This window comes from Thamnophis elegans, chromosome 14 (genome assembly GCF_009769535.1).
Source record: "Thamnophis elegans isolate rThaEle1 chromosome 14, rThaEle1.pri, whole genome shotgun sequence".
Lineage (NCBI taxonomy): Eukaryota > Metazoa > Chordata > Lepidosauria > Squamata > Colubridae > Thamnophis > Thamnophis elegans.
Genome location: NC_045554.1, coordinates 21,435,896 through 21,462,587, shown reverse-complemented (window position 1 = coordinate 21,462,587; position 26,692 = coordinate 21,435,896). Strand labels below are relative to the sequence as shown.

The window sequence follows — 26,692 nt, the reverse complement described above, 5'->3', positions numbered from 1 at the left end:
GTTGCAGGGAGCCCGAGAAAAAGCTTGTCGGCCCTCTGTCCCCTCCCTTGGGAAGTCCTAGCGCGCCCCCTCAGAACGCCACCATCCGCACAGGTCACCTGTCTTACTCGCTCCTCTTTGGAGTTCTTCTGCAGTGCTTGAAGCAAGTGAGTGAGGAATCCAAGGGGACAAAAGCCAGTTGGTCTGAGTTCTCAGTATTGAGCCAGAGCTTCAAGGCAGCTTCTGCCAACAGCACTGGATTTCCCTGTTTTCTAGACACAGGTTGTAATAAACCGCCAGATTGCGGTTATCTTGCAGCAAACTTTCATAGCCTCACTTGCACTCTTTCTTCTCTGTCAGGTGGGGGTGGGAGTGGGGGATGTTAGTATCTTGCAGTTACATGTTCCCATACAGGGATTCAATAACGGCTAGGATGCTGAGAAGGAACAACTCAATTCACATAGAAAAAGGATCCTTCCTGGGGCATCAGCACCCTCCCTTGTTTGCTGCTCTCTAGGCTCCTCCTCCATTATTATTATTATTTCTTCTTCTTCCCCCTCCTCCTTCTCCCTCTCCTTCTCCTCCTTCTCCTTCTTCTTCCCTTTCAGGAGACTGACTGGAAGGTGCTGAAACAGGTCCTGAACAAGCTGCCCAAATCTCTGCAGTATAAAGTCCTGTATTTAACCTCCCCTTGCAGTATTGATCAGCTGTCTTCTGCCCTGTGCTCCATGGTAAGGATATGCTGGGCCTCTGGGAATTTGGGCTGGGCTGTTTGTGTCCAGGGCTGTAGAGCATGTTTTAGGCTGAGGGCCAGATTCTACAGTATGTGGGTGGGTCCAGCATAAGAAAAAACTACATGGGGCTGCCCCTGAAGAGTGTTCGAAGACTGCAGTTGGTCCAGAATGCAGCCACGTGAGCGATAATGGATGTACCTAGATACACCCATGTTACACCTATCCTCCGCGAGCTGCACTGGCTCCCCATTGGTCTCCGGACCCGCTTCAAGATGCTAGTCGTTACTTTTAAAGCCTTACATGGTACTGGACCTGGCTATCTGAGAGACCGCCTCCTGCCATTCACCTTCCAACGACCAATAAGATCGCACAGGATGGGCCTCCTCCGGGTGCCGTCGACCGGACAATGCCGGCTGGCAGCTCCCCGAGGGAGGGCCTTCTCTAGCTGCACCGGCCTTATGGAACGAGCTACCCGCAGAGATCCGGACCCTTACCACTCTCCCGGCCTTCCGTAAAGCGACCAAGACCTGGCTGTTTCGGCAGGCCTGGGGCTGTTGATGGAAATCCAGCCCCACGTGATTGAATGGATGATATCTTATTTTAAATAATTGTATTTTTAATATTTTTATGTCTTTACCTTTGTTGTGAGCCACCCAGAGTCCCTAGGGAGGGGCAGCATACAAGTCTTATTAAAGTTGCAAAGTTGCAAAGTACATTTTAAGTCAAATGTAGTTCACTTTGATCATTCTCCATGTATTTGTTTTCTCTTCCTCCTCTATGAAGAATGCAGTTCATTTTTCATTCAGCAGGGGTTTTGAGGAGTGTTATTTCCCCCCCCCCCCCCAAACACACGCACACCACCAGGGCTTCAGAGGCCCAGAGGTTTGGCTGCCCCCCCTCCCCCAGTCCATGGTTTCCCTCGTGTGACATTGTTTTTGGAAAGCGCAAGTTGGTGTCTCTTTTGCCCCAGCTGACCGATAAGAAGATGACGGAGCGGCTGCAGGATGTGTCGGAAGGGCTGTCCCGGAACGACCTGCACCAGGCAGTGGTTCCAGTCTTGACTGCTTTGATCTCCTATCACAGCTACCTGGACAAGACGAAGCAGGTATTGCCGGAGGGGCAACGGGACGAGGGGAACGTGCTCTTTCTTCTGCTTTGGGGGCTTCTGAGACTCCTGCATTTATAGCTCTTATAGCTGTTTATAGCTTTTTGCCATTTCATTCCCAGAGGCTTTATAAGCATTAACAGGAGAAGGTGAAAAGCCAAACTCAGCCTAGGAAGCAATAGCCAGTCAGTCCAGGGTTCCAGCATTCGGGCTAGCTGGCCTTAATCATCGTCAGAGGCTGGTCTGAAGCACCGGGTCAGTGCAGCCAGAGGTGGTTGGCGTCCAGGAAGTGAACTGGGAAAGGCTTAATCAGGGGTTCTCCCAATAGCATTCCCCTGGTGGAAGGATCCCACAAGAGCATCTCTCACTGGATCAGCAGATTCCCCTTGGAGAAGGCAGGCCAGGAGACTTCCGACCCTTGAGTCGTGTCAGGTTTTCAAAGGGTTGAGCTATACCCAGAACATCCTGGCAATTGTTACAACTCTTGGCCGTGTGGGAGGCGTCAGTGGGTGACCAGCCAGGGCTGCTGCACTTTCCCCAAGGCCGCCTGGAGCAGTGCAGGGATGGGCCTGCTAGAGAGCCTAGTGACAAGGCATGAATTAAGGCAGCCTTCAACTTACAACATACGTTTAGTAGTAACCATTCAGAGTTGCAAAGGCACTGAAAAAGTGACATGGCGTTTCTCACACTGATGATGGTCTCGAATAGCTGAGGATGATTTCTTGAGAAGGGGATGTAGCCCCTCTTTCAAGAGGAGGAGCACCACCACTTACCAATATATTTACTACCACCCGACTCGGTCTCCTGTCACACACACACACGCACGCACGCAGGCTTTGACTGACCACATAAGGCAGGACCCTAATTCACAAGCAGTGGAGCGAATCCCACAGGGGTCTCAGTCTGCGTCCTCAAGAGCCACAGGTTAGAGCTACTCCCTGCTCCCCAAGACAAGAGCCTGTCATTTCAAATGGATTTGCCCAAGCGGCCTCCAAGTTAATGCGAGTGATTTTGTTGCTCCAAAGACCTCCAAAGGTCTAGCATAGAAAGATGCCTGGAAGAATATTTAATTGGAGGAACCTTTTAAAAAAAAGTTTTAAAAAATTATCTTGGATGCTAAACCCATTATAGTCAACTCCCTCATCCAAACAGTCTATAATCAATACATAAAGAATGTTTTAGAGCCCACGTTGTACCTTCTCCTGTATAATCATGTTCTCTCCACCCAGGGGGAGATGGTTTATTGCCTGGAGCATGGGCTGATCTTCCGCTGTGCCAGCCAGTGTGTGGTGGCATTGTCGATCTGCAGCGTTGAGATGCCGGATATTATCATCAAAGCTTTGCCAGTCCTGATAGTTAAGTTGACACATATTTCAGCCACAGCCAACATGGCCATCCCTCTCTTGGAATTCCTTTCAAGTAAGTCGTGGGGGCCCCTGGAGCCTGCGTCGGCTTGTCTCTTCAGGAGGAATAGCAAAAAGCAGCGAGTCTCTGCTCCTTTGGGAACTCTCAGAAACTCCTAAGAGTTTTGACGGTGGGATACTTGAATAGTTGCCCTGTCTCTGAAATTGTTGCCCTTGTGCAAATTTCAGGTGCTTTGACAGTGAGAAAGTGCAGGAAAGTTCAAACCATTTTAGTTTCTGGAGATCATTGAATTACTCTTTGCATTTGGGGTTATATTTTCAATCTCCGCAAGTGATAGAACTCTAGCTCAGGCGCCCAAATTCAGATGTAGCTGGGACTTGAGTGAGAGACCACCGAAACAGGCATTAGCATGCCACTTCCTTTCCCTGGCCAAGAAGGGTACTTGGGAGTCCAGCTGGCCTGTCCATGCATGAGACCAGATAAGCATGGTGGGCAGGCTAAGCTGCTTGGCCCAGCCTTGCGCTTGTAGGCTGCTGTTTATGATTTAGGGTGATACAGAATCCCAGCCCTGAGTCAGAAACCTTCATCTGTGTGAATTTTGCAAAACAGGCTATGTGAATTTCCTTTATGTGCATGGAGCAGGATGAGGCCTCTCACCTGACCTTATTTTCTTCTCCCTTCCAGCGCTGGCCCGCCTGCCTCATCTCTACAGGAATTTTGCAGCGGAGCAGTACGCCAGTGTATTTGCCATCTCTCTGCCCTATACAAACCCCTCCAAGTAAGCTGGCTGCTTCATGTTAACTCATAAGCAAGGGATCCTTGGTTTTCTGTTGACAGTTGTTTTGAGAACGGCTTTCCACCCCAGAAGAGAAGTTAGGTTTAGATGGCCCCCTCCTGTTGTCCCAAGCATGCAGCTGCTTTGTCCTCCTTCCCCTTCTCTTAGGAGACTGAAAGAGGCAGAAGGGGATAGCAATAGCATGTAGACTTCTGTACCACTTCACAGTGCTTTACAGCCCTCTCTGAGCGGTTTACAGAGTCAGTGTATTTGCTCCCAACAATCTGGGTCCTCATTTTACCAACCTCAGGAGGGAAGACTGAGTCAACCTTGAGCTTGGTGGGATTCGAACTGCCAAATTGCAGTCAGCAGAAGTAGCCTGCAGTACTGCACTCTAACCACTGTGCCACGGCAGCTCTTATGGTGAAGAGGCTGGTTGATGAATGTATCGGCTGTGGTGAATTTTCTTCTCAGGCAAATCTCCTGCCTATTGGCCTGAACTTCACGTACAGACTTCTCTGTAGCGCTTCCATTTGCAGGTTGGCCTGGCTGCCTTGTCCCATGCGGTGGTTATTCATTTGATTGACTGCGTTTAATTGATTTATAAATTGATTGATTGTCTGGCAAAGAGCCCATAGGCCCAGACCATCAGGGCTACTAAACGTCCTTTCTTAACTGTTTGTAGGTTTAACCAGTATATTGTATGCCTGGCGCATCATGTCATAGCCATGTGGTTTATCAAATGCCGGCTCCCCTTTCGGAAAGACTTTGTTCCCTATATCACTAAGGTGAGTGTCTTCCATAATTAAGGGAGACCAAGGAAAAATCCGGCTACCACAGCCGTTTCTCAATCCTGGCAGCTTTCAGCAATGTGGCTTCCAGCTCCCAAAGTGGGTCTCCCAGCCTGCAGCCGTGGCCTTTGTGGCGGGGGCTGTTCTCATTGTGACATACCTCACAGTTGGTGAGGCTGGGAAGATTTTGCTTGAGTTGATTTTGCGGCTTGATCCGGCTATTCCCCAGCCAGGGGTAGAGGACAGAGGGACTGGCCTTGGAGGTCAGGAGGAAAAGCCGCTACAGGGCAAGGGGGCCTCTCCCTCATTCACCTGAAGAGGAAGGGAGGGAGGGGGAAGCACAGTCCAATTTGCACGATTTGGTTCTTCTGACTGTTACATAAAAACAGCCCTTGGGACATGGCAATGGTGTCCAGAGTCTATGTTGCAGGGCGACATCAGGTGCCCTTTGGGGGGGGGGGTTCAGCTGGAGGTGGCTGAGACCCAGTGGATCCTCTCTTCCCCTGAAGAGTGTTTGGAGACTGCAATTGGTCCAGAATGCGGCCGCGCGAGCGATATCGGGTGTACCTAGGTACACCAATGTTACACCTATCCTCCGCGAGCTGCACTGGCTTCCCATCGGTCTCCGAACACGCTTCAAGGTGCTGGTCATTACCTTTAAAGCCCTACATGGCTTGGGACCTGGATATCTGCGGGACCGCCTCCTGCCACATACCTCCCAACGACCCATAAGATCTCACAGGCTGGGCCTCCTCCGGGTACCGTCGACCGGGCAATGCCAGTTGGCAACTACTTGTGGGAGGTCTTTCTCTGTAGCTGCCCTGGCCCTGTGGAATGATCTACCCGCAGAGATCCGGACCCTTCCCACTCTCTCGGCCTTCCGGAAAGCCATTAAAACCTGGCTGTTCTGGCAGGCCTGGGGCTGTTGACTCCAAAATACGGTCCAGCCCCATTTAGAACGGAGTGCATGGTGTGCTGTTTTTAAATCTATCTTTTTTTTCTCTGTATTTTTTATTTATTTATTTCTGTACTGTAAGCCGCCCGGTGTCGTAAGGGATTGGGCGGCATATAAATGTTATTAAACTTGCAAACTTGCACACTCCCCCCCCCCCCTCTTTTGGACAGGGCTTGCGGTCGAACATCCTCCTCTCCTTCGATGACACCCCAGAGAAAGACAGTTTCCGGGCTCGGAGTACCAGTCTGAATGAGAGACCCAAGAAGTAAGTTGGTCCTAAGGGCAGGAAAGGCTCTTCTCTCTTGGCTTTGGCAGCAGTTGAAGGCAGTTTCTGCCAGAAGGGCTTCCCTCGGCCTTGGCTCACTCGCTCTGGCTGGCTGGGGGCATGGAACGAGTGCGGAACTCGGACTCCCCCTCTTGTGTTGCCTGATCTCTTCTCCCCACGTTTTGAGGGGGTTGAGGTGCTCTAGAGGCATCTTAGTTCCTCTCCCAGTTCTGACAGCCATCAGAAGGGGATGCCAGACAGAGACCCTGAGTCTTTGGGACTCAGGTTACATCAGAATCATTGAAATGTTTTGAATCAATCTCCCTCACAGGCACAATTCCCCCTTTTGGCTCTCTCTCTCTCTCCACTAACTTGACTGAATATTTTATTCTCATCAAGCTGAAATATTGTTGATTTGTCAGTCGGAATTGGGATATAAAGTCTCCACAGACTATTTCCAAAACCTCTTGGACTCTGTTCCTCCCCAAAGGAGAGACCCTCTTGGTCAGAGATTAAGGCTTCTAAACAGAACACTCGCCAGGAGACCCCAAACTATGAATCAATTGTAGTCAGTCTTGTGACTTCCTAGAAGCAGCTCAGGTAGGAGATAGAAGAATGTCTTTGTCGCCTGGTAAGAAATGCATTCTCCCAGCTCCTGATGTCTTTCTCGGGTGGTCTTCCTGTTAGGGTCTAGACGAGGGGAATTCCCACTCAGAAAAACTTGCTTGTTTGGAAGCGAAATCATTTTGTTTGGCAGCAGGAGAAATGCCGTCATTCCTGCCTTCAGTCTTAGGATTGTCCTGCTTCAGCCCTGTTGAGTGGAGGGCTCCCTTATGAGCCTTGTACTTTGTGGGTCCCTTGGGGCACAGTTGTGAAGGGCACTTTGAAGTCTCTGCCCATTCGGCTGTGTAAGGGGCTCCCTTGTGCTACACACCTTAACATCCCAGCTGCCACTTTCAGTCCGCCTTCGTGTTAAGTTGCGCTAATTTCATCTGGTTGTGTGTGGTTGGTTTGTGTTCTGTTTTATTTTGGGTTGGGGTAACACCGAGCAGTCCGCAGCAAAATGGGCTTGTTGTGTTTAAAATGTTCATGCTGTTAAGTTTTTCTTGTTTTTTAATTCCCTTCCCTCCTTTTTTTGGCCTTTTGTCTTCTGTTTTTTCTTCTTTTCCTTTCTTTTCTCCACCGTCTTCTGGGGCTTTTCTGGCCTTTCACATCCCATCCTTCCAATGATTTCCTTGCTGTGCAATCATGCCTCTGGTTCTGATGCTGCTTTGCCCTTAGTAGCTTTAAAGTAGCCAAAAATGCCAGGCCAAACTTGAATCCGTCTCCTTCCGTGAGAGCCCTGAAGGATCCCTCGGCCGTTGATGCCTTCCGCTCCCGCAGCATCAGTGTGTCTGACCATGCAGCCCACAGGTAGAGATGCTGGGACAGGGGAGGAGGAGCAAGGGGGTCTGTGCCAAGGGGGCTGGGACGCTGCATGTTAGACTCCTGCTTGGCTTCCTAATGCCCAGCCTCCCACTAGCTTTGAACGCATGTCGGTGCATGTTTCAGGTTAACGGTCTCCGTTTGGCTTGGCTTTGCTTGAGTGCTTTGCCCAGATGCACCACCACCATTTCTTAAGGTATGACAGGTTGCAGTTGCTTCTGGCTTAAATGGCCTTTCAAATGGCCAGAATGAAAACATCCCGTTTGCTGGCTCTGTGCTTCATAATATCATAGTTCAAAACCTGTGCAGATTCCATGGAGTGGAAGCCTGAGATCTTTTGAAAATGAACTGTAACCACGGTTTGCCCTCTCATAATCTTCCATAGCTCCGTGTTTGGTTTAAGCAGTTTAAAACAAGGAAGGCATCCAGAAGAGCAGAGGTGGCGCAGTGGTTAAATGCAGCACTGCAGGCTACTTCAGCTGACTGCAGTTCTGCAGTTCGGCTGTTCAAATCTCACCGACTCAGGGTTAACTCAGTCTTCCATCCTTCCGAGGTGGGTAAAATGAGGACCCGGATTGTTGTTGGGGGCAATATGCTGACTCTGTAAACCGCTTAGAGAGGGCTGAAAGCCCTATGAAGTGGTATATAAGTCTAACTGCTATTGCTATTGCTATAGAATGCATCTCTTTCATATCCAAGGCAAATGTAACATTCGCTGCAAGAAAAACCCACTTATTCCCTGCCATCTGAAGGCTGAGCCTCACCTTGACCTTCGCCCTGATGAAGCATCATATTCAATCAGGTTACCCCGCCTTATCAGAGCTAATCCTGATCCCCGTCAGTCAATGTTTGACACTAGTTTGGAAGATAACCATAATTTGACCTGCTTTATTGTATCATTAACCAGTTTTGAAGAAGAGAAAGAAAGGGGATTTGCGAGCCTCCAGTCTTGTCTTAGGCATCAAAATTTTATCTGTGCTGGCTTCTCAGTTGGGTTTGGCAGGAGGGGACTTCAACAGCTACATTGGGAACCTGAGTAGAGGAGAATCCTAGCTGCTAATCCTAGTTAGCAAGAGAGTAATTGCAGAGGAGCCCATCACAGAGATGACCTTGTCTGGAAACTCACATACTTTCTTCCAGTTAACTGGGGGGGGGGGGAGATTTAAGAACTGGGGGAGAAGGCGTGAGTGGAGGGATTTTTCTGCAGACAACAATGGTCAGATGTAGGTTAAAGAGCAACCAATGGACAGCCATAAGAGCCAACACAAACGCAGGCAACAGGACTCAGATATGAAAGCTGATGTGCCTTGAACAAAGTCCTGCACCTTCAGAACTTGTTTGTGAAATAATTCTGCTTGGGGGGTGGGGACTGTTGGGGTGGGGGTTTCTGCAGGGTATGGTAAAATAAGATGGCAGTCAAAATTGTGCAAATGCAGCTCTGCATCCCTTTGATGCCCTGTGGCAGCCTCCATTTTTTCCATTTGGGGCAGACCTTGCGGAGACCCCTGTGTTGGGTGCACATTTCATTTCAAGCTGCTCTGACCCTCAGGCTTTCACCGACAGGTTATGGCTCCATCCCCAGAATGAGTGGAAGAGGCCCTGCCTCTTGTGGCCAAGATTGGCACATTTGTTTCGATTTAACCCTAAGGGGATCAGGACGGCCGTGGTGTCCCAGGGCCACGGGATGCCCTTTTGTGACCTTCTGACAAGCAAAGTCAATGGGGAAGCCAGATTCACTTAGCAGCCATGTTGAGAACCACAGTGATTCACTTAACAACTCTGGCAAGAAAGAGAGTAAAATGGGACAAAACCCACTTAACAGCTGTCTCGCTTAGCAGCCAAATTTGGGGCTCAGTTGTGTTCTTAAGTCTATTAAGCTAACATTTTAATTAATATTAAATACTTAATACTGATATTAAATATAAAGTTTCCCCCAAATATCAGACTGGGTGGAGTTGAGCATCTCAACCAGAAGCCATCTGGGGGCCTTGCAAGGGCTCTTGCTGTGGGTTGGAAGAAAGAAATTTTACTGATTTCTGGCTCCCACCTTTGAATCAATGGGAGTCTTTCTGTTTGCATTTTTCTGAGGTATTTCAGCTTGATTCCTTTAGTTTTTTTATAAGTAAATTCATTTTTATACATAATTATCTGGTTTAATCCTGAACCAGCCCCCTGAACCCCTGGCTGTTCAATCAAGGACAAACAAGAGTCCTGAAAACGACTCGCAGTCAGTTGTTGCCGGTTCCCATCTGATGCCATCCGGCTGAACCTTCTCTGCTTCTGGGAACAGATGAAATAGCCACCCATTTGCTCTTCTCTCTGCATCTGCTTTCTGGCCCTTGGCTTCAAGGCTCCCCAAGCCAGTGTGAGGCCTGTCAGTTAAAACCTCCCCGAATCGGATATATTTGCCCACACCTCCACCTGCTGCATGCTTAATGGAATTGGGGGACCTCTTCCCTTGGGAGATGTGTTCTTCCAAATTATAATCTCCCTGCCCCTCTTTTCTAGCCGGATACAAACTTCCATCACCAGTTCCAGCCTGGGCTCTGCTGATGAGAACTCCATGGCTCAGGCAGATGACAACCTGAAGACCCTCCACTTGGAGCTCACCGAGACCTGCCTCGACATGATGGCCCGATATGTCTTTTCCAACTTCACAGCTGTGCCCAAAAGGTTGGAGTAGCTGCTTTCCTCTGGTGTTTGCACAGGGCTCTTCCCAGGAGCGAGACCCAGCACTCGAAGCATTAAGCACCAGGGTTGGTGCAAATTCTAGTTTCTGCCCGGAGGCAACACTTCTGTCTGATTATCAGCACCTCAAATCAAGAATGATGCTTGAAGAAATGGTTTGCTCAGGGAGGGTGGAAAATCAGTTGGGAATCCTGGCTCTTTGGGTCATTTTCCTTCCAGAGGTGGGAGAAGGATTTAGAAGCTTTCTTTGGAAAAGTTTCAGTGAATGTTGAAATCTCCTTATTCAGAGAGACTTCAATAGCATCTTTATCCTTGTTTTCTGGGGGCTTTTAGGTCTCCAGTAGGTGAGTTCCTGTTGGCTGGAGGGAGGACCAAGACATGGCTAGTGGGTAACAAGCTTGTTACAATCACTACAAGTGTTGGGACAGGAACCAGGTCCCTCCTGGGCCTTGACCATGGAGAGCTCCACAATGGTGCAGAATCCAGGTAAGCTTCCCACAGCTCGCTCGCTTTTCATATCCTTTTTAAACTAAGAGGTACAGAAAATTAACGACAATGTTGTAACTGCAAGGGAAGGTGGAGTTTTTGTCCAGATTTTAAACACTGGCATTATTTAGATCAATATGATGCGTGGACTTCAGCTGCCAGAATTCTCCAGCCAGCATATATAAACTTGCCAAGACTGAGAAAGACTGCTTTGCAACTGTAAAGGTAGCCTAAATCTCAAGGCAGGGATGGAGCTCGAAAGAATGATCTGGGTCTGGGGACTTTTAAGTCATCAGTCTTGGCAGTGTTCTCCAGGATCTTCTGCCACCATTATGGGCTTCTTCACAGTTGAAACAGAAAATGGTGCCGTAAACAAATCTGCCAATTTTAATTCTATCTATCTGCTTACATCATTGCTTTACATCACAAACAAACAAATGTGCATGTCAATGATGCCACTGCCCAACAAATAATCTATCAGATGTGGACATTGGAAGCATTTTCTCCCCATAACCCTCAAGTCCATCTTCCCCCTCATTTCATGTTTGACTGGCAGTTGCTAGTTGATTGCTAGACTGACTTTCCAAGGCATGAACTGGGAAGGACTAGGCATGTGCCCACCCGATCTCATCTGGTAGGGCGGGCAGACGTCCTTAGGCAGAAGCCATCTGGCAATAAAGGTCGTCTTCCATGGGCAAATGCAGGGCCTCCCATCACTGTCTGCACCCCTGGATTCTAGGACATTTATAGTTTCTGGGTGATCTTCAAGGGCAGCCCCATGTAGAATGCCTTGCAGCAATCCAAACAAGTGACCAAGGCCGCCCAGTCCGGGAAGAAGCAAAATTGGTGTACCTGGTGAACCTGTGCAAAGCAGGCACCCAGCCATGGCTACCACCAGCTCTAGGAGGACTCCAAGCTGCACACCAGCTTGAGCCTGGGGGCCAAAATTGGGGGGGGGGGGTCTTGCCAGGGTTGAGTCGAAGCCTTTCTGTAGATCCTGTAAATGCTGCCAGGTTAAGATTCAGGCCAACAGACCCTCCTATTTCCTAATGAATTGACATCAAGATCCTTTTGGATTCCCAGTTCAGATCACAGCTTGCAAGTGAGACAGTCAAAGGAGGCCCCGGCAAAACTCGAATCTCAGGCTGGCCCTCAGGTGGTTCGAACCCGCAACCGAGTCAGGTCCATGTCAGGTAAGGAGCGTCCCTGAGTCTCTGAAACGCCCAAATGAATTTAGGGACAGGAAAATATACCTGGAATTGCGGTTGTTAATGGTGTCAAAGAATCAGATTGTTGTTTGTAGGCTCTGCTGGTCCATTGAAGGATGTCCTGCAGTGAGATAACTGAAACTGGGAATGTTGGGGTGAAATCCTGACACCCCCCCCCCCCTTTATCCTGCCAGCCGCAATAGAGTGGGTGCTGCCTGGCTTCGGCTTCTGGTTCTGGTGGCTGAGGGTCCCTTCCGGCAGGAGAGCCTGCTTTGTCCGAGCAAGAGGAGCAAAAGAAGCTTCCCAGCCCCTCAATGCTGGCGGCCTCCACAGGGCCAGCGGCATGGAATGACTTGGCCTCTTGCTTGGGAATTGAAAGCGAAAGTTTGATGGCAGCCACTAAGACTTTAGGCTACAACTCCCATGAAAACCCAGTCAAAGTAGCTAATGGTTTTGACTGATGGGAGTTGTAGTCCAGAATGTCCAGAAGGAACCAGGTTGCCAGTCCCTGCCCTAAATAGGAGGAATTCATTTATCAGCTGGATCTCACAACATGTTATCAAAAGCTGCATCATGGTGTCTCCCTGGCCTGTGGGTCCCCAGAAGAGCAGCCGGCCTAGTCAGTAACTCTCTTCACAGGGCCTGCTGAGCCACCCCTTCCCCAGCCCCTTTTCATCTGGGAAACGGAATGGCATGGATCCAACTTCAGAGCCTGTTGCCACCTCTGCCTTAAGCAGGGCACAGGTAGACGGCTGGGCTTTCCTGGCAAGGCTTCTGCCAGATGGCCTGGGTGGCTCCCCAGAGGGGATGCGAAGAGCAGCGGCCTGGCCTTTCTTGAACCTGATTGTGCGCCCCGGGGTTCACAGGCACCGCTTCCCTCTCTCCTTCTGCCCTGAGGCTTCTGTCTGGAGGGGAGAGGAACAGAAACATTCCGTGGACTGGACTGGTGGTAGGGCGTGGTCCAACCCGGTTGCCAAGCTCCTCCGAGCTTGGAGGGAAAGGGGTTGTCTGTGCCTGGCAGGGTGTGTGGGTGAGTGCGTGGCTTGTTATGAAAAAGAGGGCTAGGCTGAAATATGTCCGCCTGCCATACTGGCCGAGAAAGGCAGGGGTACAATTGTGCATGCATTTCCAACTCCAGGCCTTGGGGTGGGCCCTTTCTCCTTTCGTTGCCCAGGCTGGACTTGTCCCTTCTGTGTTGCTCCTCCTGTGCTTTGATTCAGCCTGAAATCAAATGCCCCCCTCTTCTGCAGGAGGCCATGCTTTGCGGGTTGGTGCTCTGGACGGCTCTGCCTCTCACTTCTCAGCCAGCACGGGACTCCAGGCGCCCCAAGCTCTCTCCTGCTCCCCAAACCGAGAAGGCCAACCTGGCTGCTTATGTCCCCCTCCTGACTCAAGGCTGGGCAGAAATATCAGTGCGGAGGCCCACAGGTAGGTGCACTAAGGTAACTCTTGTGGCTCGGTAGGAGCCTTTGGAGCTGCTATCAGTGAGTGGTTTCAGGATGCTCTCGGGATGCAGGATAATGAGCAGCTGTTGCTCGTTAGGGTCTTCTGCAGATAAAAGACTGATGGTGCCACGCCTTAGTTGCAGAAGTCAACGTTTGTGCTTCATCGTTCGTTTGTTCAGTTCCGTGATTCAAAGAGGCACTTGGATAAGTGATTTGCTTTCTGTAAACCTGATTCAAAGAGGCACTTAGATAAGTGATTTGCTTTCTGTAAACCTGGTTTGCTGTAAGAGTTTTGTTTTTGCATTTGGTGTGTAACTTTTTGCCAGAGACTTTATCTACGTTTATTTTGGGCTCGCAGCCAGCTTGAGCCAGGGCTGATAAAGATATTTCCTTTGAAGTTCTGTCTGGCTGTCGTTTGTGAATGAGCGAAGAGGGGGGTCAGAACAGGTAACTAGCACGGGAGTCCCAAAGGTGCTTTTTTTTCAAAAGGCAACTGGACTTCCTTTGTTTTTGTTTGAAGATGTTTCCCTTCTCATCCAAGAAGCTTCTTTAGCTCTGATTGGATGGTGGGGAATGGAAGGATGTATATTCCTTGCATTCAAAAGCATGCAAATGACCAGCTGTCTGCAAGGAGTATAAATCCTTCCATTCACCACCATCCAGTCAGAGCTGAAGAAGTTTCTTGGATGAGAAGCAAAACTTCTTCAAAAAGAAAAAAACCAGAAAGTCCAGTTGTCTCTTGAAAAAGCCGCTTTGGGACAACTAGGGCCTGGGTGATGGAAAATCTCCATAGAACTTAAGTACCGGGAGTGTGTCTTCCTATGCCTGCCAAGGAAATGGGGACAGCTGGCAGAGGGGGGGGGGGAGTCTGCTCTCCATCAGGGGGCTCTACTGATATTCGTGTTCCAGAGTATTGTGGAGAACAGAAGATGATCCTGTTGGCACTTTCAAAGGGATCCAGTCTGGAGCTGGGCTGGGAAAGAAGTCCTGGTTCCTAGAAGGGCAGCCTTCCGTCAGACCTGATTAGGGCCGGAGGATTCAGATTCTTTGGGGAGTTGGATTTTAGCCAGTCTAGCTATTGGCCAAGTTGGGCTATCTGGATATTCTGGGAAGATGGGTCAGAATTGTTCAATTGTACCAAAAGGAGCTTCTGAGGGAAAAACCTTAGTTGGGAGTTTTGTCCTTCTCTTCCCAGACAAGGCAGCCCAGCTTGATGGGGCTCCTCCTGGCTCCCTTCTTCTCTTTTCTCAGGTAACACCAGCTGGCTGATGAGCCTGGAAAATCCGCTGAGCCCCTTCTCTTCTGACATCAACAACATGCCCCTGCAGGAGCTCTCCAACGCCCTGATGGCAGCCGAGCGTTTCAAGGAGCATCGTGAGACAGCCCTGTACAAGTCCCTCTCAGTCCCCTCCTCCAGCTTGTCCATGGGAACAGCCAAGCCCTTTCTCCTGCAGCGCTCCAACACAGGTGAGGCCAAGCTCGGGAGGCCTGCGGGGCCACCCCAGTGGAGCCAATGGGAAGCACGACTTGTCCCAAGCTGCCTTCACTTCGGAGGAGCTGCTTTGGAGCAGCCTCAGGCTTCCCCAAAGAAAGACGGGGTTCACTCAGGATAGTTCTAAATAACCATGTTGAAAGTCTCTTTTAAAAAGCCATCAAAAACATTTCCTGAATAAGTTCAAGCCTTTAATGTAGAAATGCAAGATACAAATGTAAATTCAGTCGATGTGGATGCCTACCTTGATTTATTCTGTGGGCCATAAAAAGTTGCAGGAGATCTTTCTTGCTACTCTCCCAACATGGAACTAAAATCTGCATTATCTCTAGCCAGGCAGATGAGGACAGTTGTGGTTCTTCTGCTGGATCACATGGCAACAAGAGGCTCTATAGGAAGCACATTGAATTGCCCAGCCAATGGCTACTTCTGCCTTGGCTGACTTTGGCTTCTTCAGTCTCTGGGGCAGCCCACATGCTGTGCAGGTTCTTGGAGGATTGTACGGGCAGTTCATATTTAATCCTTAAGTATGGTGTCCTTGAAGGATGTCCCCTCGGTGGAGGCAGACACGGAGCTGCAGGAACAGAGCTCAGGTCTTCAGGAGGAGTTTGGCTCTCCTCTGCACCTAGAATGCCTTTGGCAGGTCAGGAATAGAGTTCAAATCTTCAGTCCTGAGTTGAAAACCTGTACCATATATACTCGAGTATAAGCCGACCCGAATATAAGCGAGGCACCTAATTTTACCCAAAAGCTGGAAAACTATTTGACTCGAGTATAAGCCTAGGTGTGGAAATGCAGCAGCTACCGGTAAATTTCAAAAATCAAAATAGATACCAATAATGTTTTGAATAATAACATTATTATTTATTTATAAATAAATAATAACTAGCTCTGTAAGTGGAAAAGAGGGTCAATAAAAACCATATGGTATCAACAATAACTTTAAATGTACAAAAACCTTAGCTCATTCAGCAACCAAGCTAAACCATAGAGTTAAAAATCCTTCAAAAACTGGATTCTCCTCATCATCTGTATGTCCAAACAGAGCTTCAGCATTAGCTAGTGTGAGGTTATCAGCATAGACATTGTCATCATCACTGAGTTCGCAGTCATCACCATCAGAGCTGTCGTTCTCATACACACTCCTGTGCACACACTCCCTCTTTCTTTCTCTCTTCCCTCCTCTGGATTCAATGGGATTTTTAGAAAATCCACACTCCTGTGCACACACTTCCTCTTTCTTTCTTTCTTTCTTCCCTCCTCTGGATTCAATGGGGTTTAGGAAATCTCCCACCCTCATACACTCCTTCTTTCTTTCTCTCTTCCCTCCTCTGGATTCAATGGGATTTTTAGAAAATCCCCACTCCTGTGCACACACTCCTTCTTTCTTTCTCTCTTCCCTCCTCTGGATTCAATGGGATTTTTAGAAAATCCCCACTCCTGTGCACACACTTCTTCTTTCTTTCTTCCCTCCTCTGGATTCAATGGGGTTTTTAGAAAATCCACACTCCTGTGCACACACTCCCTCTTTCTCTCTCTCTCCCCTCCTCTGGATTCAATGGGATTTTTAGAAAATCCCCACTCCTGTGCACACACTTCTTTCTTTCTTTCTTTCTTCCCTCCTCTGGATTCAATGGGGTTTTTAGAAAATCCACACTCCTGTGCACACACTCCCTCTTTCTTTCTCTCTTCTTTATAGCTAAATTTGATACCATTAAAAATTAAATAGGATTAAAATCTGTGGTTTATAATTTACCAGTTGTGTCCACCCCACTCCTTTCACCAGCGTTAGCCCGCTGCACCAAGGGGGGCACGTAAGAGGAAGGGGAAAATACAAGAGTGCACGCGGCAACCTCGATGTCTAAGTGGGCAAGTTCACAGCATGCGCGCCCGCACGTCTGAGACAGGGCATAAAAAGGGGAAAAAAGGCTGATTGGACCCAGCTCTGTTTGGGGCGCAGGCATGGCGCGGCAGCAGTTTTTCAGGCTGCTCCCAGATGGGAAGGGAGGGGGATTGTAAACCCCTTCTACACCCTGGCTCCTCCTCTTCCAGAGTTCAGGCTCTCTTTCTTTCTTTCTTTTTTTCTTTCTTTGAAAGAGAAGCCCAAATTAGCCAAAGGGGGGAAAGCGAGTGAGCAAGGGACCCCAGGAAACTAGACTCGCTTGGCTGGACTACGTACGCTCCTTGGCTTAGTTGCTTTCCGCGCGCCTGTTAATATATTCACGGAAACAAACCGCGGCAGTTTTCCCCAAGGGCAATGCCGAAGAGCAGAGCCCGGAGAGAAACCAAGGAAGTCACGGAGGGCATTTGCCACTTTCTCTAGAAGGTGATACGAGCTTCCCTTTCGAATGGGAAGGGACGGGGGGTTGGCTGGGCTCTTCCCAGCAGGAAAGGGGGTTGTTTGAAACATTGGGACCGGGGGAGGGGTTGGTTTTGTTTTGTTTTGAAAGGAAATCTCAACCTGTTACAATCGTCCTTCCCAAATGAGCCGAGGAGGACAGCGGCGAAAAGTTTTCTCCAACATTTAGGGGAAAGTCGCGAGCAGCATTGCCCTCACAACTGAGGGGAATAACGCCTTTCCACTGGGGATCGTGGCCACCTTTCAGAAACTGAGCGCAGTTTTGCGCCCGGTATTCTTGGAAGAGGTCCCGTTGGAGCCAGAGGGGTTTTTATACGAAGAAAGGAACTGCAAACAGTAAACGTGACGGCCCCAAGGAAAGGAGAGGCTGAGCCACGGGAACGAAAAGAAAAAGGGAGGGGGAAAAAACCCACCCTCTTCCCCTTCCAGGTTTTCTTAAAAAGCAGGCAGCGCTCCTTGGCCGCAGGGCTTCACAGGGACCTTTCCCCCTCCCACTGCTTCGCTCGCTCGCTCGCTTTCCCCCCTTTGGCTAATTTGGGCTTCTCTTTCAAAGAAAGAAAGAAAGAGAGCCCGAACTCTGGAAGAGGAGGAGCCAGGGTGTGGAAGGGGTTTACAATCCCCCTCCCTTCCCATCTGGGAGCAGCCTGAAAAAACTGCTGGGAGGTATGTGGTTCCTAGGTCAGCAGCGCGTGGGATCAAACTAGGAAGAAACTGGAGGTGGGGGGGAGCAGTTCGAGAGACTATGGAGAATATGGACTTCAGAGGCGGACCAGAAAGAGGTCCCGACAAAGATCCGAGGCTGAATTCGGCAGTGTTTATGGATCAGGGTCAGCCCCACCAGCTGGCGACAGGAGAGCAGAGAGGAGCGGACGGAGCAGAAGCAGCCCCAGGGCTCCGCTGCCGCTCCCCGCATTTTCTGGACGGGGATCCCTTGGAGAGGGGATTCCTTCCTGCGAGACCCCGTCCAGAAAATGCAGCGGAGCCCCGGGGCTGCTTCTGCTGCGTCCGCTGGACTGTGGGGCTTGGAAGGGGGCGGGAAGAGCGGCTGGGCTGGCGGTGGCCGGCGGTGGCAGGCTGGTTCGCCTCCTCCTCCTCCAACAGGCAACAGCACTGCCGGATCCAGTTGTAGACTCGAGTATAAGCCGAGGCGGCTTTTTTCAGCCCAAAAAGTGGGCTGAAAAACTCGGCTTATACTCGAGTATATACGGTAATTGATGTGTGGAATTCAAGTCCCAGAATTCCCCAGCTTGCATTATGGGGCCAGCAGTCCACAAATCTTAAACTTGCTAAGGTTGAGAAGCTGCGTTAGAGATGCCAGTCCTGCCCGGTCTGGGTAGATTCATTAATTTTTGTCCTGAGCTGCTACTAGTAGCAAGGCCTGTAGTAAAGAGCTGCGTTCAGAAGTGGAAGAGATGTTTGGGCCTCAAGAACCAGAAAGTTTAAGAAGGACAAGTAAGTCCAGAGGTGGCATTCAGCAGGTTCTGACAGTTCTGGAGAAACGGTAGCGGAAATTATGAGCAGTTGGGAGAACCAGTAAATCCCACCTCTGAGTGGTCCCGCTATTCTCTGCTTCCCGAGTCCCATCTGACGGGGGGAAAATGGGGATTTTGCAGTATCCTGCCACGCCTACCAAGCCACGCCCACAGAAGCGGTAGTAAAGAAATTTGAATCCCACCACTGAGTAAGTCCCTCCCGATGCTTCCAGTGCATCGTTCACCCTATAGATGCCAGGCAGGGCAGCCTCAACTTTTGTGACTGATTGGCCTGGTGCTCCTGCATCTGATACTTGTCAGGCAGGGCTCAGCCACTGTCCTGCTGCCATTGCGCTCCACCTGCTCACTTCCTCCAGGTCTTCAGCCAAGCCAAAGCAGGTCCTCTAGATCCAGCTCCGTCTGTCTCTGAGGCAACCAAGCGGCTCAGCCCAGGCGTGGCAGCTGCCATTAACCTCAGCCTCCCCTCTGGGCTCAGTCGTAGAAGAGACCCTGCCCTCTCCTTTGTAGGAGAGCCTGGACTTGACTGGCTGCAGTGAGGCGCCTTCATTTCCTCCAGGAAGACAGGAGTGCCGGCTGCTGGTGTGCGATTTCAGCCACAGGACAAATCAGCCCTGTGTCTCCTTCATGCCTTTGGCCCTTCAGCAATCTCCTGGAGTTAAAGAGCTTTCTCCCTTATTGGCCCATCCCTGTAGCTGAGAGATGGGCAGCTGTGCTGGTTTATTATCTCCAGCAGACACTGGATGGCAATCACTCAGTATCCCTCCTTCTGTGGCTTTACTGGTGGATTGACAGTCAAATGCCTCTTTTCCCATTGTATCATCTCCAGTCAGGGGGCATGGAAGTTAGAAATCAGCAGGCTTGCGCTCGAGACCTGTTGCTGCTACTGGGCGGGGTGAGCTCCCATCACATGCTGCAGCTCCTGCCGACCCAGTAGTTTGAATGTGGACTTGGGTACCACTTTGATGGGCAACTTCGTGGGGACACAAAAGAGACTCCTAACTGGGCATCCCTCGGGCAACAGTGTTGTCACTGGCAAATCCTTTGCTGCTTCCAACATAGGGGGGAAATCTCTTAGTCTTTCAGTAAATGTGTTTTCCATGTGGTGCATGATCTTGACCATGAAATCTGACAGCCAGAGCAGCTTCTTGTCTGGTGTGGGACTCAGTGGTTCTGATGCTCCCATGTAAAGGAGATGACAAGACTGTTGGTCTGGCTTGTGGACAGTGGCAATCATCTCAAAGCAGCTTGAGGAATTCTATCAAGTGCAGGAAAACAATGTCTCAGTTCCCAATGGGATCACAACATTCAAAATGTATTCTAGAGCAAATAATTCAGCTTCTGAATTTCCTGCCAACCTATCTGAGTGGTTAGATGCAGCCTCATCTGAATGAGGGGCCATAAATAAACTTTTTTTACTTAGCTCGTGGCTGCCTGCTCCATATCAGGAAGACCCTTTTAGCATCTTTCTAACTAAAAAGTGTGCTTTTTAATAAAAAATGAATTAGTCGATTTGCAGACCTGATTTTTTTTACCACCATAGATTAGCACAGCTCTCCTCTTCCAATGCCTCTAACCAGAGCCATTCAACATTATTCTGTGCCTAGCTTGTTTCTTTGCTAAGGTTTGCAGGAATTTCCCAGGGTAGGTCTGCTTTATTTTTTTATTCTATGTAAAGGCTAATTTGGTTCAGCTAGAAACTGGGAGATGGTGAGTTCTAGTCCTGCCTTAGCCATAAAAGTCAGCCTGTCTCTCATGTCCAGAAGTTGCACTTGGGCAGTGGGAGCCTCCTATGGCCATGAGTGCCTCTACTGCTGCCCCGCCTTCCCTCTTCAGAGGGGCTTCAGGAGAAGCACTGTGCCTACATCAGAGCCGGAACTGAGGTGTACTTATTTGGAGCCGTATCGATTGCCTGGGAATGCTGCATGTTTTGCTATCGATACTTTTCCATACACGAAGATGCAGGTTTTCCATCTAAAGGTCCAACAACGTGTATGTGAAATGACATCCCAGAACATCAGTTGTAGTAAATGCAGCATGTAAAAACACATTGTGTTTGAGAAGAAATTGTTTTCTCAAATATATACAAAATGTACATATGAAAATATATTTTGTGCTTGCTTTTTAAAAAGTAATAAGAAACTCCATAAATGTGTGTGCGCGCATGCACATCTGTGTTAATATAGTAGAAAAAGGCCACAGAAAATATATCATAAATAAAACAAGTTCAGAAAAGTGACTAAGTTAAGAGTTAATTACAGTGAATCAGGTCTAAATTTGTACTTTCAGTGTGGTATAATAAAACTTATAGTCTATGAGGTAAATTGAATTTATTTTAAGTTCCACAAATCCTTTAATATCTGCTTTGTCAAAACATTATAAAATGTTTAAAAAGTCACAATTTGCCCTACATCTATGGATGTTTGCATACTCACAAATTGGCTAGCTCACATAATGATAACTATAACTCAGTATTTAAGCATTAAGTGCCTATATAGGAACTAATTCTCAAGGAAAACAATCCTTACAGCAGTCAAAGAATTCAGAGAGGAGTACATTTAGAATCAAAGCTAAATAATTGTCTGATAAGCTTGAAATGGTGGGAAATTAAATCTGTCTTTCCCAGCAGGAAATTACAATTTATAGTGAAAACCTTGAAAGATGCCTATGTCCTAAATCTTCCACTGCAGGTGGTCCAATTCCTCCATCTCTGCTTCCGAGCCTTTCACATATTCATTTGTGGTTGCGGTTATTCCCCCCACCCCCAATGTTGTCTGTCTTTCTCTGTCTTTCCATCTCTCCTCTCTTCCCTTTTGATGTAGCTCCTTCCTTGGTTTTCCCTCCACAGTGGCCTCTTTCTCTGCCATGGGCCTGACCAGCTCTCAAGGAGGGTTGTACAGGAGCATTTCCTGGGCAGGTACATTTGCATCTTTTCAAGGAGGGTGTTTGCTGTTTGGTTTGGCTCTAAAGGCAGCTTGGTGTGGAAGGAAGCATGCCTGTGATTCACACCTAAGGCTTTTCTTGGTCCTTCCAGCTAGCCCTCTTTCTCACCGATCATTGGACGTAGGAAGGGGAGGAAAGGTGGGCCAGGCAGAGCCTCTGCTCCCTGGGAACTCAAAACTTCCAAAGAATTCCGTTGACCTTTTCTTGCCACTTCAATTTCCCTTCTATTTTCTGCCATGTTCTGTTGCATTTCCTTGTGGTCATGCTATTACATATTATATACGATTCTGCTCCAGTCTCAAGCTATAAAGCTCGTCCTGTAACCGCTGGATGTCAGGGAGTTCCAGTATGAACGCAAGAGGTGGGAGAGAGGCATCTGCCAGGAGCCCTGGTTCAGTGCAAAAGTAGCCACTGATGTCAAACCTTTGCTGCTACTTTAAAATAATAGCAGGAAATCAGGGCAAAACAAGTCTTATCCTTCCCATTACTTTCTCACCTGCCCCAGGTATACTTCATTATGAAAATTAGATAAAGTATACGATAAATAGACCATTTGCTTAAAAATAACCCCTGATTCTAATCAGGGACATTTGTGAAGTTGGCCAGAAGTCTTCTGCTTGAACAGTTTAATAGATCACATTAGCAAGTAAGGATAAGTGGTTTTAATACTAAATCACTAAACATTTTAAAATATGTTTTAATAATTATATTAACAAAAATAGGACCTGCCCAGCACCCCATAATGCAGCCAGGCCACAATCTAATCCAGGCCACAGAGCCACCCCCAAGTCCTACAGGGTTGATTCAAGGGTTCAATAACATTGACATCTAGTGACATCTTAATAAGGTTTGTGTTGGTTTCTGTTCGCATCTCTGCATATTGCAAGAAAGCCTCCTAAAAAGAGCAAAACACTCAAGAACAGAGTTGGAACTCATCAGCTTCTTGTTTGTCTCCCGTTTGGCCATGAATGAAGCATCTGAAGCTGGTCGTAGGCAAGCTGCCCTCTCTTCTGGCCTCATCAATACTGGGAAAAGAGTTTCGCCTCTGGGGTAGGACTGTTGTACCTACGGTATCATAACAAGATTCCATATATGTCACAACTTTGGGCCAAGTTGTTAACAGTATTGGACTAACTTTGCATTTTTCTGCTGCAGTTGCTCCTTTGTCTCGGTGGGAGGAACAGGCTGGGGAATTCTGGGAGTTGAAGTCCAGAGTTAAAGTTGCCAAGGTTGAAAAACAGTAGATTAGATTGTTCTAATTTTTGTTTGAAGAAACAGCCTCCTGGTGAAGTGGAAGGGAGATACTTTGCAAAACAACAGGGTTGCAGGAAGAGAGGATCCTGCTCTCAGGAAATATTTCTCCACCTGTCATTCCTGGCTCTTTGTGTCTCTTGACAGAATCTGCAGTCGTACTAGAAGAAGGAAGCCCCCCAGAGGAAGATGGAAAAGGAGTGGAATTCCACCCTGAATCTCAAGAGATTGAAGACTTTGAAGCCACCTGTTTGGGGCAAGGCCTGGGGGAGGAGAGATTTGGCCGAGGAGTCTATGGCCGAGTAAGTCAGCCCCTCCCTGCCCTGTTTGCCCCTCAGGCAGAGCTGCTTAGGGTGCTTCCTGATTGGAATCCTGGATCAGTGGTTGTTCAATCTTTTCTTGAAAACGGCCAGTGATGGAGCTCCCATAACCCCAGGAGGCAAGCTGTTCCATTGGTTAATTCTTCTCATGGTCAGGAAATTTCAGGGGAGGGGGAATCACTGTAAAGAGCTCTGTAGAAAGGAAGAAAGACCAAAATAGAAGAGAAGCCACTGTAAATTATTTTGGATTTTTTAAACACAATTTTTATTAAAGGAGTTTTCACCAGATAAAAACAATTCACTTTTTAGAAAAGAAATAAGAAAAATAGTCAATAGACAAGAAAGAAAAGAGGGAAAGACAAATGATAAGAAAAAGAAAAGATGATTAAGAGCCACAGTGGCACAGTGGTTAGAGTGCAGTACTGCAGGCTACTTCTGCTGACTGCCAACTGCCTGCAAATTAGCAGATCAAATCTCACCGGCTCAAGGTTGACTCATCCTTCCGAGGTGGGAAAAATGAGGGTCCAGATTGTTGGGGGGGCAGAGGCTGACTCTGTAAAGTGCTTAGAGAGGGCTGTAAAGCATTGGGAAGTGGTATAAGAAGGGACTTCTACTCTTGTTGACAATGGTTATAAATGCATTTCTATTCTATGTTCTCTTGCTAAGATTACACTATAATTTCCTTCTTTCCACAGTCTGCCTTTTTTAATTGTCAATCCCATGAATCACAAGTTCATTTTTCCCCATTCTGAAAAAGGTACAGAAGGGATTGCCAAATACTAATTTCTTTTCCTTAGCCACCTTGGAAGACGCTATAGATTGTTCAAGCCATGTTATAGATGGTAGATTTGGGGAGCCTGTTCGGAGGAACATCCGAATGATCAGAATATTTTGATGGTGAAACTGATGGCCTAGAAAAACGGCCAGCTCCCTTTGTTTTCCTGGCTGGTTAGAGGCAGGGCAGCTGCTGGCTGCCCGAGTGGTTGCATTTGTGTTATGTTGGAGAGTTGGAGAGCCTTCAAGGCAATTTCAGGGCTTCCTCCTGTATGTGGCCCAAATGGAGCTGGGCCCTGCAACGGCCGTTTCTGAGAGAGCAAGGAAGTGGCCTTCTAGAGGCTGGGTTGCCTTCTACGGGCAGCCCTGTGGGTGGAGTGCTCCTGCTGAGTCCTCCCTGAGCAGCTGTCTTGTTTCTCCCCCTTGCCTTGGCAGTCCTCGTCGATCTCCAGCCAAGAGGAGAAGGCCCCAAAAGCAGAAGATCTGGCCGCCATTGGCATTCCGATCGAAAGGGCCAGGAACCTGGAAGACAGCCGGGCCTTTGAAGCACTCTCTTTCCAGCCTTCCCAGACCCTCAGCAAGTCCAGTTCCTCCCCGGAGCTCCAGACTCTTCAGGAAGTCCTCAAGGATCCAGGTGGTGAAGAGTCAGCCCAGAAACTCAGAAGCGAAGAAGGCAAAGCCAAGTCTCAGTCTGATCAGCTGGAAGGAGAGGCCGCGGGGGGCTCTCTGGCGAAGGTAGAGGACCAGGGCTCGGCAGGGATGAGGTTGGCTGTGGCGGCCCCCGCCTCTTCTCCCCACTCCCCAACTGGCCACCGGCCGCGCGGATACACCATCTCTGACTCGGCCCCCTCCAGGAGGGGCAAAAGGATGGAGAGAGACCTCTTGAAGGGAAGAGCAGCAGCTGCCTCCAACGCAGGGAAAGTCCCAGGCATCAACCCAAGGTGAGGGTAAAAATGGGGCTTCCCCTCTGTGAAGCCTCCATCAGAATCTCTCCCGGAATCTAGGGCAGAATTTAGAGAACTGCCCGAGACTGTGGGGTGAAGGAGCAGCAGTTCCTGAAATGGGTAGGAACACCTGGGGAAAGTCTTGGGCCAGCAGGTCAGTGGGTGGGGTCTGGCCCAGTTTCGCTTTGCTTCCCTTCAGTCACAGCCCACAGGCCCTTGTAGGCAATGGAGCCTCTTTCCTCAGTGGGTTGAAGAGAGCTGAGAGTGGCCCGGATTCTGAGGAACTGAAGAAACAAGAACCCAGAATCGGGAGTCACAAATCAAAGGCCTGCAGAAGACAAGCCTGCTTGCTTAGAGTTGATAAGGAGGGCAGCACTTCCTGGAGGGCGGTCCTGGCAGCTTCCCCGGCCGAGGCCTGGTCCCCAGAGGCCCTTCCAGCATTTCCTCTGTGAAATAGGGCAGAGAGCTCGGGGGGCCTTGTGGGCTCTTCTGGCCATAATAACGGTGCGTCCAGATTAAATGCCAGGAAGAATAGCTGAAAAATGGCTCACGTCTCCAGTTTTACCAATGACCAGGGTCCCCCCTCCCTTCTCTCAGGAAACTGGCTCAAGCTTTTAAGAGCCTGGAAATGGGAGGGATCCTGGGTGGACATTTGGCCCTTTTTCATGGTCTTTGCAATGTTTTGAGCAGGCAACCAAAAAGGACATTTCCTTTTTCACATCAAAGCATTCATCGTAGATTATTGTGTCTTCCATAAGTGAACAGTGACACGAAAGCCTAAATTCTTCTGCAGCTAAATGGGTTTTGTCTTCTTTCCCCGCCCCCCTTCAGCTTTGTGTTCCTGCAGTTGTATCATTCTCCTTTCTTTGGTGATGAATCCAACAAGCCCCTTTTACTGCCAAATGAAGTAAGTTTGAGCATGTTGGCTCATTGATTGATTTTGTATCATTAAATCATTGCTGACTCATTGCTGATTTCTCCATGATGATCCACCCATCATCAGCCATTTGATCTCTTCTCTCCTTCTGGTTTTCTTGGTGAAAGCACAAGGAGGGTCCAGGGCTGCCTTTTCCTGCTCTCGCCATCGAGAGAGCCAGTTGGCCGAGAGGTTCAGGCGTCAGGCTGGAAAATGGTGATTTAGGCATTAAAACTGGGTGGAGGAGAGAGACGGTCCCTCTCTGTCAGCCCCTCCCTCACCACCGATTGTTGTGGGGAAATTTAGGAGGAAGGGCATTTGGTACGTCCAACATCTGAAGTTATTTGTAAAAGTCAATGTGGGATATAAATAAATTAGTTAAATTGTCTCTAATGACATTGCAGGTAGTCGTCAATTTATCACCACAATTGAGCCCAAAATTTATGTTGCTAAGTGAGAAATGTCGACTCAAAGAAATTTGCTAAGTGAGTTTTCCCCCATTTTACAACTTTTCTTGCCACGTTTAATTAAATCACCACAGCTGTTGAATTGGTAAAGTGGTGTTTGTAATCTGGCTTCCGCATTGACTTTGCATGACCTTGGGACACTGCAACTGTCATAAGTGTGAATCAGTTGTCAAGCATCCGAATGTAAACCACGTCCCCATGGGGAAGCTGCATCAGTCGTAAGTGTGAAAAATGGTCATAAGTCACTTTTTTCAGTGCTGTTGTAATTTCATACCATCACCAAGTGAACTGTTGTAAGTTGAGGACTTCCTGTAATTGATCCTCTGCTTCCAGCATCTTTCTGTCTCACTGCTGCCCAACACAGATGCTGTAGCTGGCAGCTGGGATATGGCGCCCCCTGCTAGGAGTCCATGCTCTCTGCCTTCTTCCCTCATCACACACAAACACACACCCTGTTACTGCCACAATGAAACAGCGCAGCAGGACGTAGAGAGGGGGAGAGAGCATGTGGTATG

At 48.7% G+C, this 26,692-nt stretch overlaps 1 protein-coding gene across 1 annotated transcript in view; it reads left to right on the top strand.

Moving 5' to 3' along the window:
* Nucleotides 1-26,692, top strand: part of TSC2 (TSC complex subunit 2) — a 66,103-nt gene that overhangs the window by 34,478 nt on the left and 4,933 nt on the right. Inside the window, 17 exon segments of the mRNA XM_032230153.1 lie at nucleotides 8-146; nucleotides 588-710; nucleotides 1,684-1,818; nucleotides 3,048-3,237; nucleotides 3,868-3,961; nucleotides 4,644-4,746; nucleotides 5,875-5,969; nucleotides 7,254-7,382; nucleotides 9,903-10,067; nucleotides 10,416-10,568; nucleotides 11,652-11,761; nucleotides 13,027-13,088; nucleotides 13,090-13,204; nucleotides 14,473-14,688; nucleotides 22,904-23,058; nucleotides 24,286-24,791; nucleotides 25,626-25,701. Coding sequence (XP_032086044.1) covers nucleotides 8-146; nucleotides 588-710; nucleotides 1,684-1,818; nucleotides 3,048-3,237; nucleotides 3,868-3,961; nucleotides 4,644-4,746; nucleotides 5,875-5,969; nucleotides 7,254-7,382; nucleotides 9,903-10,067; nucleotides 10,416-10,568; nucleotides 11,652-11,761; nucleotides 13,027-13,088; nucleotides 13,090-13,204; nucleotides 14,473-14,688; nucleotides 22,904-23,058; nucleotides 24,286-24,791; nucleotides 25,626-25,701 — 2,566 coding nt within the window.